Raw genomic sequence first — 22,787 nt, forward strand, 5'->3', positions numbered from 1 at the left:
AATAAGCTCTAGAATTAGGGAAGGATATTACAGTGACAATATACGCAACATACGAACAATGTGATCTCAATACTGATCTGCATTGCCCTACGGTAAAACAAACGTGACATTTATCTTTGATACCAATTACGAACTGGTTCCTATGTCAAACTTCTTTTGCACCGTACGTGGCCAACGCTAATATGGCAAGCTCTTATTTATACACTTGCTTGTGTAACCCTTTTTGAACAAGCCAACTATGAACTAATGGTGTGATGTGATCTTGTTGTAGGCCATCCTGATGAGCCAGGGCTGCCCTGTATACACCAAGACGTACCTCACCCAGAGTATGCCGAACCGGATGCAGTCCATTACTGCCGACGAGACCATGGAAGAAGAGAGCGAAGAGTGATGATTCAGCCACATGCATGGTGCAAATATTAGTACACAACCACACACCCGGTGCAAAGCCACAATTTCAAAATAAACGGAAAAAACTAACGGAAATGGAACTTCCATTTAAAATCTTGACACCTCGCAACTCGGAAAAGTTATGCAACATTGTGAAAATCGTGCCATATGCGTGGCATTGCAATGTGTAGGCGGGTTGTTTATTTTGATGCGACTGCCCGTCCCTCCTCCAGCCAGCTGGCAAGACTTATGTTTAATAGAGGATGAGAGCATATAGTCCGTGCATTTGCGCAGGACCCACGCAGCCAGGGTGGAGGGCAGGCGCGACACGAGCACGCACACACCCGGCTCAACGTGGCGGGATGCGGCAGACGTCATTGCGCAGACGTGCACGGTGATGTCCCTACCGGGCACACTCACTTTCGCCAGCCAGCCACCCATCCATCCATCCTGGAATCTAGGCAGAAATCCAGCCAGCAAGCAAATCTTTGTTTCTGATAGAGCATGTATATGATACATACCATTATGTATTCACGCAAAATGTATTACACTATTAAATGCGCATGACATTGGTTGAACACAAATGCAAACAATGAACAAATAATTGCGATGGTACATTTCACATTAAGCAAGTGCTCACAATCCTTATTAGCCATGGTCAATCCACTGCTAGATAAAGACCTTGCAAACCCATTTCCGTCTCTCGTTATCCTGCGATTAAATATTCCAGTGCACCAGCACACGAGCCGATTCTCTGTCCCCATCAGTGGATGTCGTCTGTGACAATAATGCCAAAAAAGCGGTCAAATAATAAAAAATAATAACTCAGATGCCCGCTCAAGCTTATGGATTTATGCTGCGTACATTCAATGTGTACTTAAAAGCTACATTTGCAGGTGAATACATGTTTTATTTGGTCAAAGTACAATAAATGTATAATTCTTGTGGCAGTATTGGTAACAAAGCAATGTTAGGATTTGTCTATCTGCTGCCATGTTGATGTTTCTTACCATGCATATATAACCATTACATTTGATTAAAGTAAATACAAATGTACGCTTTATTGATTTACATGCCACCTTGATGGGACTAAATGACGTTTATATACTTTAGACTGTGCTATTTGTTTTCATTAACGTACCGTTTTCACGTTTAAAATCCAACATGCCATGTTGGAGCCACCGCGAAAGTAATATTAACTGTATATTGTGCCTATTGACACTAACTTTGCTTGGATTGTATGGACCTTGTTGGCAATATTTGCAGATGCCATTGAAAAGGGTCAATAATATTTACTTGCCAATTAAGCAAAAATGTATACTGTTAATAGAAAACCATCAGCTCAGCCATCTAGTTCCAGTTAAGAGATGGCATCATTGTATTACATTCTTGTTAGCTATTGACATAGCTCTATGAAAAGAATACAGATAGCCAGACAACTGTTCTTTCATGTTGACCTTGAAATAAAAATACATTGAAAAAACATCGGTTTTAAGCGACTGTGAATAGAGATCTTAGAGAAAAGTGCTTTAAATATATCTCTTTTAATCATAATGCCGAAACCAAACACAAGTTGTATTAAAGACAGTCAAAATGTGCCACACTTGTTTTGCAAAGAGCATGATCACTGTGGATGTGACGTTGATGTCAACATTCGCTGGGCATTCTGCGGCGGATGGAGTGATTATAAAACATTTTAATGTCGAGGAGAGGCTCCACCGTTGCAAGCCCAATTCCCTAAAAGGTTAAGCTTGCAAACAACAAAATATCTTTACGCACAGAACACAAGTACAACATCAGCAGAAAAGCAGAGTCGTCACAATTGGAAATTTAACAATAACACTGTGATACTGAGAAACCGACCGCAACAGTGCAACATAACATTACCAGGAAAATTATTTTTCTGAAAGCTGCACATTAAAGAACAATTTTAAATTATCTCCAACAGGTAGCATGCATATTCTAGCAGATTTTAATACATATATTTAAACCTAAAAGTCCATTGCTGACCTTCATTGAAGTAACAGACTGATGCACAATACCCAGCAGGAACACAATGCTTTCTAGACATCACAGATTCAATGAATGGGCATGGTATTTATGGACAATTCCCCCCAAAATGTTCCTTTATTAAACAGGGCAGGCCATACAACGTGAAGAATTATATAAAATATTTGTCAGCATTTATTAAATGCTACAAAGACAGAGGGGTGGAGTGATGATGCAGTGGTCAGCGCACCATGCTATGAAACAAGAGAGCTCTAAGTTCGATTCCCAGCCCCGGCGAACATCAGTGGCCAGTGATATCTGAACCGACCTTGGTAACCCGCACTGACTGACCAGCATGTTGAGGTCAAACAAACCCCATGACCAACACAGCATGGGAACGCCTTCATCCTGCAGTGGATTTACAAAGGGCACAAACTTTTATTTTTAGAGCGGGCTCTATCTGTCAAGTCTTATTATAAATATACCGTATGCTAATGTGTATCTCCACAATGTTGCTTGTATATTTTCATCAATTGCACTCTGCATCGTATTAGGCTAGCAGCTTTGCTCAAACTTCCTCGTCATCTTCCTCCACGTCCAATGCAAACACAATCTCACCCGGGTCTTCGCAAACCTCCGACGCAGCCGCAAAAGCCTCCTCCGCCTCCCCTTCCTCCCACGCCGCCCCAGACACCTCTACCACTGCTCCCTGAATTACCGCTAGGTCGTCCCGCGGCGGTGAAGAGAATAACGAAGGCTCCTGCGGCGTATAGAACTGCTCCGATTCTGCCGGGCGCAAGGGCATGTCTGGTGTGGGCTGGGTCAACACGGAGGACACTGCCTGGGGAGGTTGTGGGAGCCGGTGTGCAGAGGAAGGGCCACTCGTCGGCACGCAGCCAACTTCCGGCTGATCCTCTTCCTCCATCCCAGCGCGGTAGTGGATGGACAGCAGCGTCAGCGCCTGTACACGGACGATGGAACACCTCGTGAGCGGTGCGTGACAGTGGCGTGGCATAGTTGCCGTGGGCCTAAGAGCGAGGAATGAAATGGGGAAACGATTTCGTTCCTTGCACTATAATAAAAAAGATAACTTACGTTTGAAACCAGCGCGGGTACGTGTTGCTATGAAATGCGTGCGATAAAAGGGACCCCGTGCTGAGAACATAAGGCAGGCGTAACAGGAGAAGTGAATTACAGTAAAACCCCAGCTAGCCTGACTAGTCGGGTAGGAGAGCCCTGGTCCAGATAGCTGAAAAGACCAGCTAGCTGCAAAGATAATTAAAATCAAAGTAATAAACAACCCTTTGTCCCATATATGTATACGAATCACTGTAAACGTATTAGTGTGTAGCGTGTGTTATTTTACCGACCAACAAATAGAATGACTTTATGGTATGTTGTGTGCTGTGTAACGATGTGCTGTGCGGTGTTCATGTCCTTTGGTTTCAATGTACGCCGGAACCCCCGTCCCCACTCCCCCACTCCCCCACCTCTATCCATACCCGTCCCCCATATCCCACCAATAACATATTGCTGTAAATACACTTATTGCCGTTCTCGTATTTCGTACATTATACACAATACCACATGCTCTTGTGCATTTTGATTATACATTATGCGTTACGTAACAAATCCCAAAGTGTGTCGTGTGCACAACATTCCATTTACGATGTGCTTGCATTTCATTTGCATACTATGTTTGGTTTTATTAGCCAACCTGGTGCGGCCAAATGCGAAATCCGGCAAGCCGGGGCTTTAACTGCGATGTGAAAAAAAATCGATGGCCTGACCTGTAGCCTCTCCGTGGACTTGCGCAACGAGTGCGTCACGTTCACCACCTTCTTCGCATCCGCGCCGGCGGCGCACGCCTGGCGCTCCTCCCTCTCGAGCGAGTTTCTCTGCTCCAGCTCGGCCTCCACCTCCTGCTGCAGCTTGTCCAGCATCTGCTCCAGTTTGGACCTCCGCTCCTCGGCCGGCATGCCGCGGAAGATTTCACGGCCGATCTCCTTGACGGCCAGGTACACGCTGTCCTCGAGCCGGCCCGGCAGGGACGCCTGCTCCATTGCACGCGCAGACATCTCCATCATCATCATCATCATCGTCATCGCTATCTTCTTCATCGCCATTATCATCATCATCATAGGAAACATCACGAATTTCTGAGGTCAGTGTGCAGGGCTGCCACTTTGTTGGTAAGATCAGTGTAGTTGTACTGTACTATGCTCCTACATCGATGCTCCCCACCTTCAACCTGCACTGACCAGTATAGTTTAAGCATGATTAAATAACTCCCATGAGCCACATGGCATAGCGAGGCCCTCATCCAGTGGATGGACAAAAATCTGTATAGGACTAGGATAAACTGTTAGTAATCATGATAAAGTGGTTACATTTCTTAGCATTTCACTCATTAAATTAAAGCGATATAGTACTATCCTTTATTTTGTATTCATTCACGCGTACATATTCATACTCACAGCGGATGGCTGCCCAGTGGGACCCGCCGCACTCCCGCTGCTCCCTCCCTCGTTGTCGCTGCTTTCGTTGTCCGACGTTCCCCCCGACTGCGTTGGCCCGACGACAACCTCTTCACTGGCTCGGAGCCGACTCCCGGCCTGCCGCAGCGGCCTGGGCACGGCCAGCGTCAGACGGGACCGTGCCATCGCTACCGACTGCTTGAGGTTTGAGAGCCTAGCCGGTGGGTCGCCACCACCACTGCCGGGAGCGGCGCCGCCACTACCAGCGGCGCCACCCTCACGGGCTCCGTCCCTGCTCTCCCTCGGCATGCAGCGCCCGCTCTCGCTCTCCTCCAAGCAGCGCTCCTGGCACTTCTTGTGGCACACGTAGGCACAGCGCGAGCACTGCGTCGCCGCCTTGGTCCACACCTTCTTCTTGCAGTAGTCGCAGTAGGTGGGGTTCTGGAATTGGGTGTCGCAGAAGCTGTGGCGCACCGCTCCACCCATCCCCGACGATGGCGGCAGTGGCGACAATGGTGGCGGAGGTGCTGCGGGTGGGCCGCTGTCCCAATCGCGCACCCCGGCGGGCAGGGGGCCAATCTCCTCGGCTCTTGTGAAAAGATCGCGGTCTTCGTCCACGTTTGTTGTGCTCGATGATGTCAAACCATCGCCGCCTTCGTCGACCCAGTAGGCAAACCGCAGCCGAACGTCACCATAATATGGTTGCTCCAGATTCTGCTTCTCCTTTGCATTGGCGTTGCGCATGGCGGTGCGGTTGGCGGTGGCCCTGGGTTCGGGCGCGCTCAGCGGGAACACCTCCTCGTGCTCATAGGACGCGGTAGCCAGGCACTCCGCTGCTATCTCCATGAGTGGCACGCTGGCATAGCCCAGGCAGCGCAGGGAGTCCGGCTTGAGCGGGTCCTTGCGCCAAACTGCGACCGTTAGGGAGCGGTGATGACTCTCAACGTCGAAGGTGTGCGAGGCGGCACGAGCCGGCCACACAGCCCTGTTGGAGTGGTACACCATCTCCTGCGTGACACGCAGCTCGTCCGTGCACTCCTCTGCACACGCCAGGCCACTAGTACCGACTGCTCCGCTGTCCGTCGCGTCGCCGAGTTTCTCTTGTTCCACTTGTTCCATGGATCCTCCCTTGTCTGTGGGTTTGAGCGTGCTTGCATCGCCCGTTTCCCCGGGCGACTGAAGGCTCCCAAGCGGTGCACTGCTGGTGGCCCTAAGCTGCGGTCTGGGCGGTATCGGGGGCGGCCGACCGCTCTGATTCACCGTGCCGGGCTTAGCAGAAGCAGACGGAGCCACCTTCTCTCCATCTGATTGTGCAGGTGTGGTGCTCCCTCCTTTGGCCGCGTCATAGCCCTTGTGTAGAGAACGGAGCGGCGAGGATTGCTGCAGCCGGCGGCTAAGGATCGGCGAGATGCTGCCGAGGGTGGCCATTGTGCGCCGCTTGCTGGGGCTGGCCGTGGAGGGCGGCTGCGGTGCCTCATCCTTGGTCGGTGGAGCAGAAAGCAGCGACAGGGGCGGTTCCTCTTTCGAGCGCAGGCTCTCGGGGAAACCGTCGCCACATTCACCCTCGCCCACGTCAGAATCTCCGTCTCTCGCGTCGTTACTTTCAACGGACCCCAGGGAGACCGTGTCTGTTCACATTCCCAAGTACAGAGGCATACGTTAAGGAACAAAGATGACAAAAGGTGGTCCATGCATGTCATTGAGCGACTATGTAAGGTTAATAATTGATTTCCACCACCTGATAAAAGCATAATTTGGTTAAGCATATGTCATGATCTGACATTACCCGCACTTTAAATATCTATAGTACAAATGATTCAACTGGTATGCAACTGGAAAGCAGATGTACACCAGGGTTGCAGTGGCACAGTGGTTAGCACACAGCACCTCCGATTAGCATGGTTGGCTACATACGGTGCGAAAGAAGTTCAACATACATACACATTAGGAGTTCACTGCGCTACAAGTTCAATTCCTGGTCATGGGTAATATTAGTGGCGTGCAATATCGTGAAGCAGTCCTGGGCTCCCCCTTCACCAAGCTGCAGTAACCAGCGTGAAGTCCAGTCAAACAACCCCCCTGACCACACGCCGCAAGGTGGCTTTCATCTGGCGTTGGACTGACCACAGCTACCACTCTTCTTCTTAAGGTGTACATTTCCGGCAGGTAGCAAACCGGCCAAATTAAGGCACAGGCATCGTATTTGGATATCCACTTCTACTGACCTTTGGAAGAATCGTCATCTGGGATAATAGCAGAACCATCTGTCACATGCATGCCGTGGGGCAGAGGGCCCGAGGCGCTGCCAGGAGGCGGCTGCACGCCTCCAAACGTCCGCTCCAAGCTGATTATTACTCGCTCCCCTGCTTGCTTGATCAGTTTCGACGCCTGGCTTGAAGTGGCCACTTTCGTTCCTGCCAAAAAAAAGAGTTGGATTCAGGTTTAGAGGCTAGGAAACACAGTTCAGTTGTGGGCTACCGGAATGATAAAAAAAAATTCACATAGCCATACACATGAAATGATACTGCCGCCATTTACTTTCAACAATTGTACACGAGGAAGCTGGCTATATTGGAGTGAAATAGAACCACACAGCAAAGGAAACAGCAGGAGGAAAATATTATAAGAAACACTTAAATGCGTTTGTGTTCGCATTAACTCCGAGCAGAACGCAGACACACATTTTCAAACTAATGGCATTATTTAACATAGCTGCTGAAGAGCTCCCGTTGAGGATATGAACGTAACAACAAACAAGAGCAATTTAAGGTATGGGAGTTGATGATGTCGACACGACCATTGTTATAGCACTGGGCGAACGCTACGAGAACACTGGCACGCATTTTCGGGGACATCGCACCTCCAATTGTCACCAGCCGTTCCCCGCGACGTATGTTTGCACTGGCGGCGGGGGAGTTTGCCGCTATCGCCTCCACGAGGACCTGGCTTGACTCCCCGTCTGTGGACTGTGTCTGGCGGAAAGTGAGGCCGATGGGGGCCGTGCCGACCTTCACGATCTCAACCTGGAAACACACGGCAGCCGACTTGAGTTGCGCTCACCAAGCACGCGTGCCGCACTCACATGCTCAGTGACGTTCATAACCCAGCAGCTTTTAATTTTTTAACTACCAGGTAAGAGGCCCACTGAGCTATATAGCTCTTTGTCAGAAGCAACCTGGCCAAAAAATGATAGCTCAACCAAGTGCCGCCTTGTGATGTGAACATTTATAGCAGCCAAATGCTCGAAACGCACGTCGATTCTAAATGTGGAGGTAAAAAGCGTAGGACCCGGGATAAAAATCCACGCGACCACAGGGAGAAACAGGCATATTCCAAATATACAGGAGTCAGGGTCGAGATCGAACCCACAACCTGCTGTATACCAGGTAGGGTCGTTAACATCCCGCCACCTATGTGCACAACCCTTTTGTCACCTCACTGTTCGATGGCCTCTCCCTGCAATGTGAGTCATGCGAGGCCATTCGCTATGCTGATCAGTGCGGGGAGCGCAGACGTTGAAGCAAAGCAGTACAGAGCATCAATGTATTTTTTTCTGCATCGGCCTCTGCTGCCCATCACTTAGCCCCACTGGCCTCGTAACACCTGTCATGGATGTTGGTCGTCAATCCAATGGCTTTCAGAAGCTTAACCCTGCTTAGCTTCCGAGGTTTGGTGAGATTGGGTGCGTTCCAGATGATTAAGTCACAATGATAACAAGGTCATAATGATGCAAAATAATATCGACTTAGTTACATGTTTTTTTCAAGTTATCTATTTATTTTCGGTGTTGTGCCGACTTGTCAGTCCACATTATAGCATTTATTAGTGGATTTATCTTGTAATTATCAATTGATCTGGTATGTAAATAACTTCATATCTGCAATATTGGGGTTGATTTACTTTTATGGAATTTTTTTAAAATGAATTTGCAATTTCTAACACCACAAATTCCTATTTGGCTTCTACAACGGATTATCCACGCCAATATAAACCTCTACAGCTGCAATCCACTTCCACCCCGCATAATTATCAATACTAATTAACATTTACATTAAACAACAATCACCAGAACAGAATAAACACATTGGCATTAGCTTACATATTAAAATTAAACACGTTTTGATGTTCACCTTTGAACAGCCTCATGCATATTAAATCAGTCACCCTCTGCTATTCATCCGCAACTGAATCGGCTTTTGCTGCCTACTCACAATGTTTCCCCATTCAAGGGATATGGATCATGAACTGCTCAAAAATCCCTGTCACCTATGCCAACTAAACACTGCATTGATGTGTGTCACAGCAGCTTAGAGAATGTCAAAACAGCCAGATGGATTGTTGTAAAAAAAAAGGTGTCAGTTTTGTTGCCAGATAAAAGGGTAAAAAAACAATTATCATATTTTGCTACTGACAAATGAGGTTTCCAATGGAGCCAGATGGATTGTTTGGATTTAAGCCACCACTCATTTGGAAATTATACGACTTCCGATTAAGATCACCACACATAGTAATGCCCTTTTTAAAATGTGTTCTTGGGAGTGAGTGCGCATGTGCTTGCATCAAGCCTAATGAAGGTGCTGCTCATCGCAAAATGTCACAACAGCATGGAGGGGATTTTCAAATCGAAATGCATTGCGATGTGACGAACCAACAGTGTAAGACGGCATTTGAAATATGATGGTAGATTATAAGCAACCAAAATACGGCTGCTTTAGCATGTGAAGCTAGAATATCATTGCAATTTCAAACCAATAAAAGTTTTAGTGGACTTGAATATTAATTGTAACAAATGCTGCTTTTAAGTGTGCAGCAACTTACTACCAAGCTCAATTACATCAACAACAATTGCACATCAAGCATGTTGGAGACGCTTCTGATGGCAAAATGTAAGATGTGGCCACTGTAACAAATGCCAAGTAAGAATATTTACAAAACTACCTTTTTTAAATAGCGAGTCCACACTACTGAAATAGCACAAGCAATGATGATAACAATCTAACGTCTTTTATATTCACGCAGATTTATTTTGGAATAAGAAGGAACCATATTTGCATGCAATGAACGAATAGCCCTTTTGCTTTCATCTATTGCAATAGTCACTACGACTCAGCTCTACTTTTCATGACACATACAAACCCCTAATTTTCAGCCAACACTTATGGATGGAAACATCGCATTCCCACGTCACCAGATGTGCTCAATCAAAGACACAGGTTAATTTCAGCAGACAGGCCAATGCCAGGCAAGACGGGATGGGATTTATCATTACCATGAGCAATATGTGAAATAATTACTATAATTTAAGGAGCCAACACCCTTAATTGGCAGGCAGGGGTTGCTACTGTCCCTCACCCGTGACTATATCTCTCTGCTTTAATATGAAAGGGATACCTGTAATTGCAACCAAATGTTCATACTCCCTCGAATCGTTTCCATAATGACCGCAATTAAAATGTATCAGTTTGCCGGTAAGTGACAAAAAGTAATTATTACAAAAAGAGGAAAAAATGTCACCAATGGGTAATTCAAGCTATTTCGCTCAAGATGTAGCACTTAGGCATGCTAATTGGCAGCTTATGTTACTTTCAGTAATGACCTTTAATTCTCAATGTTACATAAAAAACATGCAGGCATGTATGTGTATATGCATATGCACTATACCGCTTGCTTACAGTGCACTATTACATTAGAATTCAGCACAAAACTGGATATCATTTATTTCACAAAAACAATGCATTGATAAAATAATACAATGTGAAATAGTAAGTAGCACGCTACTTTAGTTTAATATAAAATTGATCATAGTGTGTGAAAAATAATAAAATAACGAAATTTTCATTGTGACTACATCACAATGCACATCCAAAGAATGGCATGAGATACATATATTCTTTTTAGAGTGCTGACATTTTGGTACTGATGAGAAAAAGCATGTTTCATGGTGGTGGAATTATTGTATTGCAAACAACCTCTCCAACGAATGCCATCTGGTCTGAGAGTGTGATGGACTAATATAAAATGACACGCCGAAAATTGCAGCCGAAAAACCTGAACCAAGAAAGAGGTCATCACTAAAATTGTGGCAATTTCCTCCCCTAGAGCCACTCCCAAACCGCCTGCCACCCCCTCCCCAAAAGGTTGTGTCAACAATCTTTGGCTTCTCGGGGAGAAAATTCCATCAATGTCTAGAGGTATTCATTGGAAACAACTGACATCTGCTGGAGACTAAACGCTGCCATTAAGTTGTGAAAAGAACTAAGGCGAATAGGCATGGCAGCGAGCACGGACTCTCTGGGTCGGTACCCCGTTCCACCACAGGGAAGCCACCGGCAAACACATCCACCTGCCTGGACATCATAAACATCAATACCGGTCCGTTATAAACACCGGTGGAGGCAATTTTCCAACAAAGTCTGTTCCTGCTTTTGACAAAATGACAATCAATAACTGTCAGAGGAAGCCAAAGCGTGTGAAATTATTGCGCGCAACAAGGATCGCTGGGAACGTTTTGAAGAGCCACTCTAAAAACGTGGCACGAGCACCGGGGAGGTCGGCATATTGCTCGTCGCATAATTTGATATGGCTACCGTATTTGGGAAGCAGAATGTTCAGCGCCCATATGATTTGAAGAACTATTGGCTCACGCACATTTTTTTTTTACTTACGAGCTATGTAGGTAAATAAGTATTCTTAAACGTGCTTATTCCGCACATCAAAAATATGCCATAAAAAATCTCAAACAAGTATGAGTGTTTCAAATTACCCTAACGATAGTATATAAACAGTCCCATCGTGATAAACTACAGGCATACATTTACTGCCAATTATAATATATAATATATTTTGACAAAAAAAATACATCCTGATATTTTTGTAATGTAGGACATGAGGGTAGTTTCATCATAGTTGTATTCGTGAGTTTGTTTTACATTTAAACAAAACCGTTTTCTAAAATTTTGGACAAGAAAAATACTAATTAATTTTTTATTCGCATCCATTACTTGATACTTCGGAATAATACACCGTACAACTGAATTCTGTCTGCTCAATTTAAATGAAGCACCAACATTTCCCACTGGAAAGGCACAGGCTTTGATGCTGCAAACCCAAATGGAAGAAAAGCGATGATAGAGGCAGACGTAAAGTTACTTACAAGTAAAGAAATTATAGTCTTCAGCAAACCCAATTTTGAGTCTTTATCATGCTGGATTACAGCAAACAGATAACAGAAGCAGGCAGCCTTAAGATTGAATCTGAAAGTTGCAATAATGCACCATAATGCTCTGCTTTTGGCAAGCATTTCATTTCCTTTCTACAGCGCTTGGCATAATAGATACGCTGCTCCATACAGCAGGGCATCATTTTTCGACCGATAACGTCAAGATTAAAATGTGCTCATAAGAGGCACCAAAACGCAGTAGGACTTTAATATGTCCATTACTGGCTCTTTGTACTGGAAAAAAGACATCCTCACAGCGCTGACTTCTTCCAATGTGGCCTTTCTTGCTTGAAAGAACATTTTTCGAAATAGGGATGAGAAAAAAGCCCCATAAACACTGCAATTTCAATCGCATTTTGTCAACACATTATTAACTGTAATTATTTTAATGAGTGATTTTCGTTTCGATATATTTTCTGGTGACAATGATGAAAACAATCAGGGAAAATTACAGCTGCCAAACTTGAACGCACATATACCAGGAACTTTGCAATTTTCTGTCCACAAAATAACTTCAATTCGACGGGTTTTTTTCCTTAAATTATATTAATGTGGTTCTTGTTTTGGAACTGCATCTGGACAGCAGAGATTAACTGTGGTGCAATTTCAAATAAGTGATGGCTTATGTTACAGCGGCATTAACACGCGCTGAGCACACATGATAACGCAGCCCATGTTTACACATACCCACTATTACAGTATTTCTTCTTGTAAGCCAATCGTCACATTTGGAACACAATGTTTTCAGGGAAAGAATACCAGCAAGCGCTTACATCCACAACTAATAGATTTTGACATTCACAAATCTTAAGGGGCATATTAACGTGTCAAGCATGGACGGCAATTTTGATGGTGTCAAAATAAATGCTCTTATTTTATAGATAGCAATGTCAATAATCAATGTGCCAACCCCATCCTGTTTTATAAAGGCTTTAGACACACACACACCATTCTAAGACAAGGATTGCGTCGCAAAGCTTATTTTATCTGCTCCAAACCCCATTCTTCCAGCTCGCGCTTTTCCAGATGCCACCAAATCAGCTCATAACAAATTAAATTTTGTATAGAATTACAGTAATGTATGCCTTTAAGAAATATATATATTTACAAAAGTGACAAACGATCTACAACTTACTTTGGAAATTGGGCCTAAATATTGATGTACAAAAATTGTTGGCACTGCCTCGAACACATTTGTCTTTAGCAATAAAATGTTTGAATATAATCCCGTTGCTCATTTCCTTTTACTATCAAACAATATACTTGCAGCCCTTACACACGCAATTAAAACAATAGGTTTACTTTGCTTGTCTAAGTGACTTGTATACATACATTTTGCTTGTGCTTATATGATTGACAGAGAATAAAATATATCATTTGGATGCAGCATCTGAGACACCTAATTTGGTTATTTAAACCTTAAGCGTAGCATAAACAGTCACGCACTTCCCACTGGGATGTTTTCAATAAACTTTGGGCTCACGTGCAGAACTACACTTTGCTTTTCTCGCAATAGCAGCCAACTACTATGGCGAGCGGGGAGAAATGCATGGAAAGCCCTGATTGAAAGCGAAGTGCCAAAAAGCCTTTCAGCTCGTTGGGCCCTTGGGGAACTGGAGCCCATCCCCTTCAAGCTGCAGGCTGCAGACGGTCGCATAACCAGGCAACACGGTTTATCGCCACGATTCAATTTACTCGTGGATATGAACCGTGGTGTCGTGAGCACGACTTGGCAATCAAGGAAGGCGCACGAAGGTGCACTCTCTAGTGAGCATGCCGGTGCTCGAGAGGAGCTCAGGCGGAATGAAATCTGGCCATGCCGCAGACTGAATCAAGGACAGGGCCCCATGCTCTATAGGCAAAGAGACTGTGTAAACAGCTCCTATCAGCATTGTCGCTCAGTGGCAATAAATAAAGCCACTTACTTGGCGGTGAGATTTCGGGTCTATTTATGGTTCACCGGAACGGCGTTCTACGTCACGGCTTCAGAAATTTTTTGGCAAAGTATTCCGACCGCATGTAATGGAGATCTCAACACTTTTCAAGAGGAAACGTTCACTTGAATTTTATATGTATTATTAGGTTGGCTACGTATGGTGCAAAAGAAGTTCAACATACATACATGTGTTATTATAACAAAGCATAAAACATTGCCAGAGCAATTACATTTTAACTTTCAAAAACTATCACAAAAAAGTACTTAAAATGGTAATCAATGCCACCAAAATCATTTTCAGTAATTAACTAAACCTATCAGTCATTGTTCAGTGCAAAAATATCCCGAGCTTCCACAAAGGAGACATGTTCATGAACCTTGCACAGCACAGCAATGGAATTTGTGATAATGGCATCGAAGGACTTACATTTAAAGGCACACAAGTCAGTACTAATTTGCGCACTCCGAGTCGTGACCAGGACAATAATGAAAGTATAATGTGCTTGCGTGCCATGTGCCTTGTGCAATGCGTAGGTCTACAATTATGCCGTCATGCAAAATGTCAGCTTTAAAAATCGCTATTATGGCCTGGATGAAGCATGAAATACTCTTTTGTGTTGTTATTATGAGAAAGACTGCCATCAGTGAAATGAATCTTCGTATAAAACAAATTTCTAAACGTGCAATAGAATGATATGCACGATGTTTTGTTTATTTACAGAGTACTTGTGAAGTGAAGCTGCACATCTTGTTCTTATAGTCACATCTTAAGCTAGCTGTGCAAAAGCAAATGTGCAAAAGACGGCTTTGTCAATTAATTACAATTCCTAAGCTTCCAAAACACACCAAATCTCATAAGAATTTACTTTTTTAACTTATACTTTGTATGTAATGCATGCACGTCATCTCTGTTGCTTTAAATATGCTACCATTCACCTTAGTTACAAAAGCATAATCAATTCTTAAATCAAATTGTGACCATGAATCACAACAAATAATATAATTACCGGGGGTAAATTTTTCACCCCTATTTCATTTTGTAAATACCTATGTTGAATAAAGCATCAGGCACATATAAAATATATTCATCCCCTAATTTCCCAGCAAAGCAACATGAGCCTCTAGACTATTTGTTAATGCTTGGACATTTCCAGTGTTTGGCATGTATGAGGAAAGAGGGGTACACGGAGAAAATCCACTCATAGGAGAGGATGGAAACCCAAAGCTTCACACAAATATAGCCATAAGTTATGGCTGTACTGCCATCTCTTGGGTACCTCGAAAACCCAAAGCTACAACACCAGCTATTTCCCAGCAGTCTTCCACTACCCAGGGTCAAACCTGGGTAACATTCGAGATTTGACAAGATCGAGCACATTCAATTATTTGGTCATGGGATGTTGGATAATATATGTTGAACTTCTTTCGCACTGTACGTAGCCAACCGAGCTATAGTGTAGGTATGTAATATTTTAAGCGCATTTCACTTTCTTTCCTTTTGCTTGCACGAAAAACATGATGCATTTATCTTACGCTTGGCAGAAAATCGTCATTTCTTTAAAAGGGGCAAACATCCATTTAGATAAATATAAAAATGTTTCTCCAAAAATATAATTTCTACTTTTTTTGTGAATTAAGTTGTTAGCGGTAGGGCAGTTGACATTGGTCACCTATTGTGTATTTCACTGCATGCTAATATACCAAGTGAATCAATATATGTCAGATGAACACACACATAAAATAATGCGCAAATCATTGACTGTCCAAAGAAGCATTCTAGCACCACCTAGTGAGCAAAATGTAGGAATGGGCTCGAAAGGAAAATAATAAAGTCCATCAAAATTATAAACATTTACAATATAATCAGGAAAACAACGATATATATTGAATTGTCATTCACTGCACCTCCGCTTAGCAAGGTTGGAAACGTACGGTGTGAAAGAAGTTGAACATACATAATCATTCACATTTCCCTTTCAAATCGCTTTGTGGGCTAAATTCATATCATAGTGTTTATATAATAGACATCCGTGCAGTAATCCTCTTCAAAAAGAGGTCTTTATTGGAATTAATGCATCTCTGAATGTCTTTTTAAGTTCAATGTGTGTATGTTATCCATTTTAATATACATTTTGAGAACCAGCAATGTTACTGTAAACATTTAGCACTTCAAAGACATTACACTTACCTTTGCTGCAAGGCACTGTGGATATCGGCATAGACCCGGGCAATGTGTGTGTGCTAAACCACATGCTTAGCTGACAAGCCAAGTATTTTATTGAATTCACAAAGGATGGCTGGAAATATACATGTACTCGTGATTATTTCCCTGTAAGATAAAGGCTATTTGGGGGCAAGTTAGAACAACATGCGCTTATCTCTGGGGTGTGTGCCATGCACTCTGCGTGGAGATACCTCTCGAACGGCACTCCTTTCTCGCTCTTTCCACTGGCCAGCACTCAGCTCCAACGTGCAGTGAACAGCCACTTCCCGTTCCTGGGATCCTGGTATGTACAGCCTAGCCAAGGAACGCCCAGAGCACACGCACAGAGAGCAGTGCAATCATATCTAACATGTACTGGGGCACACAGCCTAAGTATAATAATGCACAAACTATGAGCAGAACATAATAAAAACACTGGTCACATAAGCCATCAGCACGGGGAAACTGAGTCATAAGTTGGTTTGCCATCATTATTGTATAGAGCAATACTCCGATAGTTCGTACAATTTAAGATCCGCGATAACGGTATCGTATGTTTTGTTTTACATAGTCTAAGCAGTTACTTGTTTTATTTGTCATAAGCTTGAAATTAAACTGAAATATTCCACTTCCTGACAAGTCATTAATGAAACAACACCAACTAAAGTTCAGAATAATAATGAAAGTAAAACATGTTTTTGCTAAACCTGACCTTCACTCTGCACTGAGGATGCGTGCAGCAAACAGGCTTTGCAGACTGAACCCAGTTTTACAGAGTAAAAGGGTGGGGGGGGGGAGCGATGTTCCAGACTCCTTCAGACCGCCTCCCGAGACCCAGTGTTCACTCCTATCTCACTACTGCTGCATATACAAAATTCATACCTACAAGACTGAATCCAAGGTCTGTAAAGGAGCAGATGGGGAAATAATGTCACATGCACGGAGGGCTGCATCACTTCTGCCTCCTTTATCCAGAAAACGTTTCGGATTCAAGTTTATATTTTGCATGTGTTTATCTCGCTTAAATATGGTCAAAAATCCCCAAAAGATTGTTATCACTTGCTCGGGCAGACTCTTGACTACTAATCATGTTCAGGCTGAAATGTTTCGTAAACCGAAACGTTTTCAAAGTAAAATGAGAGGGAAGCGAGGCAGCCCTCAGCAGTAATTTTTGTTGAGTATGGGAGGACGTGGCATTGCTCTTTGCAAACTCAATGGCTCCCCATCTGCAGCCAACCAGCGTTATAGATTGTAAACTTAGAAGTTGCAGACTAATGGCAGTAAAACTGAAGTTGAAGTACTTTTAAGTTATCTTACTTAATTTCAGAACAGTAAAATGCAAAAAAACACAATAACATTGTGAAAAACAATTATAAAACTACAGGAAACTCAAATATTGCTTTGTTTTATCATCGAACCTTGAATCGAATCATGATAAATGATAGTGGCAAACCTAGTATAAAGTGTGCAAACACCTCCAATTAGCACAGTTGTTGATGTACGGTGCATAAATATCTATTTCCTCAATTCGGGGTAAGTTGGGAACTCTGACCCAGTAAATGTGCAAAGGATGTGAATGTGCATGCACTGCTGCATTTTTAATCATATACATATAGCATGCAATTTTTGCGTCGAGTTAAAAGCTTCAATACGATAATTGAGGTTAATAGGAGCATGTGTCCATGTGTGTGTGGGGAGCAACAAGTGTTAGTAGTTAGCACACTGCACTATAAACCTAGCAACGAGTTTGATTCCTACTCAATCAATAACATTGGCAAATATATGTATTGGTCCTGAGCCTCCCTTAGGTTGACTCAGCCTTCAATCAATACCTGGTGTACAGTGGGTAAACATCAGTACTGGGGAGACAAAGGCGATTGGGCATGGTGCTGGCCATATCATCCCCTCATGTGCTGTATTGGCCTTCATAGGTGCTCACTAACAGCATTGGGTGAAAGACCCAAAGCAGAAGGATCCCTGGTTTTGATCTTCCACGAAGCTCGTGGTCCACTTTAAACCGCATCCACACAAACCCTGGCAGATGCAGATACCCGATGCACAAGTGGAAAATGTAAAACTCTCAGGTGTGTGACTGTGGTCATCCAGAACAGACCATACAACATATAATGTCGCAATTCCTAATCCACAAATATGGAGGCGGCATCACATCGGTACACTCTGCTGCTCCTGAGGTGGTTATCTGGCTTGACTATCTTGATGTGAAATTGTAGTTGTTGTTCTGCATCTACGTAAGCCATACACAATAAGACGACTAACAGCATTTACCCCAACAGCCTGAAAACGCAATATTACGTGGTATTTGCCTTTGTATTTTTGTATGAATATGAAGCCAATAACTGTAAGCTTGCAAGGGCCCCACCTGCTGCATTCCAGCAGCGCCACCTTCAGCCTACCCTCGCTCAGCTTGCTGTCCTGCATGCACAGGTCGATGTCGCGTGGAACAACTCGAACAGGAAAGAACGGCTTGGATCTGCACTCGAAAACCAGTACAAAACACACACACACACACATAAGCACAATGTATAAAGGAGTGGCAACAAATCTAAGAATCTATATTATCTTGCAAGGATTCACCCGCTCCCCCCCCCCCTCTATAGCAATATAATTAACTGTCAAATGTAACATTGTAATTTTACTAAATAATCTATTGGTCTTGTTTTTACCATCTTGCTTGTACTGTATTATTTGTTTTAACAGTTGCTCCATGAGCCTCAACGTACAATAATACATCACTTTTAAGTATTTTGTATAATATATCATTTGTAGAATGAATGTAGCCTGCGAATATGAATGCATGTATCTTAACATGCCTAATTTGACCTGAATGATTTGGCCCTTTCTTATCTTAACAACTGCCACAATTCTTGATTGATTAATAAAGTTATTTATATTTTGAATAGCGCTGTCCCTAGTGCCAGCAGGCATTATATGAATCCAATACAAACAAGCCATCACACTTTCGAAAACAAAGTATCCTATGGATTATATGAAGCACTTAATTCCACTGTATTTTCAAAGAAATGTTGTAGGTGTGTCTTACAGCAATATAATCTTAAAACAGATTTGTATAACATCATTGACACCGAGCACAAGCTTGGGGTGGATCTCATTTAATCTAGAGCACATGAAAATTCTTACACATACGAAATCATTCACACAATGTGTGCAGATGCCTCTACTTTCCTTCATTTTAATCAATTGATTAATTCATTTCAACACCCACTGGAGTAGCTAGTAAGTGTGTGGGCAAAGCAACTGCGCCAGGGTCCCTCAACCCGAGCGGTCCCGTGCCAGGATATGAAGAGGGTAAAAATGGACGGGGTTGTGGCCCGTTCCATTCCTTACATCAGGACCAACACCAACAGTGCTAGGCCAGTGATCATACTTAATGAATGGGAATGCGAGGACAGTTGCAGAAGCCACCTGACTTTGTAGTTGGGCAGCGTGTGCTTGCGGCAGATGGCACTGCGCAGCTGCCTTTCGATAATGGCCGTCAGCTGGGGCAGCGGCCGCCCCTCCAGCCGTGACTCGACGTCGAATTCAAGCTCGGGCTCGCGGATAAAGGCGAAGGACCAGTGCGTGAAGGGCAGGTGGCTGAAGCGCAGGCGCACGCGGCCAGCCACACGCGCCACACGCACAAACAGGTACGCGGACTTGCCGAACACCAGGTCGACATCCACCGCCAGGTGAAATCCCCCGCTGTATTCCACATCAACCTGAGACGTAATGAAATGAAATGTTAATGACATAACGATCAAATACGCTACCACTTATGTCTAATTTCCAGGTCTCTCATCTCTCCCTTGATTACCTCACTTTAATCTCACGAACCTTTATCTATTGTCCACATATTTAATCTATTTTTTTTGTTCTCGCTCATGTCACTAATATGTATCTCTTTATGTTGCATGCACACCAGATATCCTCATTGGCCATAGTTTGGCAGGCGACCAAGAACATTCTGACCCATGGGCCGCCAGTTGAAGAACCCTGCATTAGTTATTGATTGCAATGGAGACAAGCAGTGAATAATGCAGGTCCAGGAATGTGTGGCTTCGTGCAATCAGATCCAGGTTTTCCACACACGCACAAGGCTTCTCACCTCGAGATCCAATTGCTCAGGGACATTTTTTTCAGGTACAGGGTCTGGTTCATGCATCACCACGGAGCTGAAGACAGGCAACGTGTCACCGAGTGACACATCGCGCAAACTCAGCCCTTCAATCAGCCGGCCGACTGTCTTGCTCTGCAGTAGCTGTGGAAGAAAATGTGACCCTTAAATTAGGTGGTTCATTCTAACTGTATTACATACTGTCAATGGGAAATAAAAACATTTGGAACAGCTCCCACAGTAAGCAGAGCCGACATAATACAATGATGTATAACGTAAGCGTTGCCTTAACATCCGATTAATGGGGTATTAGTGGGGTTAAACAAGCACATCTAGCTTTTTAACATCTACGTTCTAAAGATGCTCTGTACACTCACTAGCATGTTACAAAGTACATTCACGCAAACAGCAGGATACACACAATATACTGTATTGAGATACAGTATTTACATTCTTTCTAAATATACATTCGCATGACTGACACGTGCTGGGGACATTCATCCAGATATGGATTAACAAAGGAATGTTTTCGTTTTTCGCATTGCCTGCGGCTGGCAAACACTGGTTGAGGAGGTCATCAAATGATTTCTTAAAATAGACCATGTAATACAATTTGGCAATGGACAAAGCACCCCAAATGAGCCTAATCTAATCACATCTTGGAAGTTAGGCAGGGTTGTGACTGGATAGTGCCTGGCTAAGGGAAAGGCGACGTTTCGGGCCATGGCACTCCTTTGCAGGACACCGTACATGAAGAAGGGTCATCGCCCAAAACGTCTATTCTAATTATTTATTTTAAGGCAGTGTTATTGACGGATGTGTTATTGTATTTATTAATTATGCACCACAACCAACGCAGCCATAACCACAATCGCCAATTAACTTATAATGTATATAACATGTTGTTACTGGCTCCGGGGCAACGTGGCAAGCAGCGCAGTTGTACAGCACTTCTATCCTCCCACAAACTGTATATTTCTCAAGCCTTCATCAACCCAAGTACCTGTACAGCATGGATATATGTGGGGAGGTCCCTCATCCAGCAGGAGATTGACAAAAGGCGCTGTAGATGGCCAGACACACAAAAAAAATCCGCCAAGACAATCTCAATACATTGACAACAACATGAGCATCGGTAAACATTCGCTGCCAAGCCGAAGCCGGCAGCGACGGGGGAAAGTCCCCGCGGCGGCGGTGCCAGGCTAGGTGCTCCCCGTCACGTGCGTACCTCCACAAATTCCACGCGAATCTTCTTGATGAGCCACCTGCGCACAGTGCCCGTGTCCCTGAGCTCGCGGAACAAGAAGAGGAAGAGGACGTTCAAGAAGTCGCAGCTCTCTGGCGTTCCGGGCGGAGGCTCGCCGCCGGCACCGAGACCGTCCGGGGAAGAGGTGACTTGCCCCTGCCCCTGCGCCCCGGGGACCCCCCTCGCCTCCCCGCCACCGGGTCTAGGCGAGGCCGTAGGCTCACTCGGGCCTACGACACCTGACTTGGCCGGCACCGGCTTTAAACCCAGGCGGTAATAGATGAAAACTTCGAGCATGAAGGTAAAGACGATGCCGAACAAGGCGGAAAAAACTATCACGTAAAACATTTTGATGTTAATCGCAATTTAAATGTCACGATCGCGTTCGGTGAAGTTATACGCGGCCGGCGGACGCTGCGCTCGGGGCCGAGTTTCATGGTCAGCGTGACAAGTTGATGCCACGCCCACAGCGTTCCACTGGCCAATCGGATTGCGAGATCGCGTGGTGACGTCGCGCGCTGGCAGCCAATCAGACGGCGTAATTTGGGTCCCGTAAATGGCGGGAAATACGAATTTGTGTTTTGCTTGGCGGTGGTCACCGCTGTGTTCTGCTGGGCAGCGATTTGTATTTTCTAAAATACTCATTAAGTCCATCACGTTTCACTTGTAAATTACATTATTATTCTGTGTTATGTTTCTCAATGGCCCTCAACCGTATTTTAAAGCAAATTGTGGTTTTGCTATACGGACACGTGGAGTTTCCCCTGCCACATTGGGGCCTATTAGTTTACAGTATGAACATAAATCAAAGACGTGAATTACTTGAAAAATCCACCAGAACATTAACATTAGTGATTGCCAGAAAGCCATGCTTCCAACAACACAAACATTAACAAAACGCACACAGCTTCTGTGCACCGTAGATGCGATAGCACCCAAAAAGATTTCAGCATTTCTTGAGGAAGTGCGTTCATTGTGGTTAATGATCGTTGCTGATGAGTTCTAATGAAGGTTAAACGAGTCCACGGTTGTCCTTCACTGCTGCCGTCTGTCGGTCACATCTGCTCAAATGTATTTTGATGGTGACCCAAGACAATAGGTTCGCAATGCAGTTCTGCATGAAATGCCGATGGTTTTTATATGATGCTTTTACTCTTCACACATGGCTGTCTGTTGTTTGAATATGTAATTGTTT

At 44.2% G+C, this 22,787-nt stretch overlaps 2 protein-coding genes across 3 annotated transcripts in view; one reads left to right on the top strand and one right to left on the bottom strand.

The window, feature by feature from the left end:
• The window catches only part of LOC144721618 (synaptic vesicular amine transporter-like), a 35,386-nt gene extending 32,717 nt beyond the window's left edge, over window positions 1-2,669 (top strand). For both annotated transcript variants that reach the window (XM_078599402.1, XM_078599403.1), the window contains exon 16: window positions 272-2,669. In XM_078599402.1, coding sequence (XP_078455528.1) covers window positions 272-391 — 120 coding nt within the window. In that variant the 3' untranslated portion in view covers window positions 392-2,669. The remainder of the gene's footprint in view (window positions 1-271) is intronic.
• LOC144721617 (PDZ domain-containing protein 8-like) lies at window positions 1,916-22,041 on the bottom strand. Its single transcript, XM_078599400.1, has 10 exons — window positions 21,575-22,041; window positions 20,338-20,490; window positions 19,659-19,951; window positions 18,595-18,705; window positions 16,427-16,529; window positions 7,717-7,879; window positions 7,082-7,270; window positions 4,857-6,484; window positions 4,170-4,433; window positions 1,916-3,340 (listed from the first exon to the last, which is right to left on the bottom strand). Exons 1-10 carry the CDS (start codon window positions 21,938-21,940, stop codon window positions 2,948-2,950), a joined length of 3,663 nt encoding a protein of 1,220 aa, XP_078455526.1. The 5' UTR covers window positions 21,941-22,041; the 3' UTR covers window positions 1,916-2,947.
• Between the last annotated feature and the right edge of the window lie 746 nt (window positions 22,042-22,787).

The sequence above is a fragment of the Lampetra planeri genome, chromosome 12 (genome assembly GCF_965212315.1).
Source record: "Lampetra planeri chromosome 12, kcLamPlan1.2.h2, whole genome shotgun sequence".
Classification (NCBI taxonomy): domain Eukaryota; kingdom Metazoa; phylum Chordata; class Hyperoartia; order Petromyzontiformes; family Petromyzontidae; genus Lampetra; species Lampetra planeri.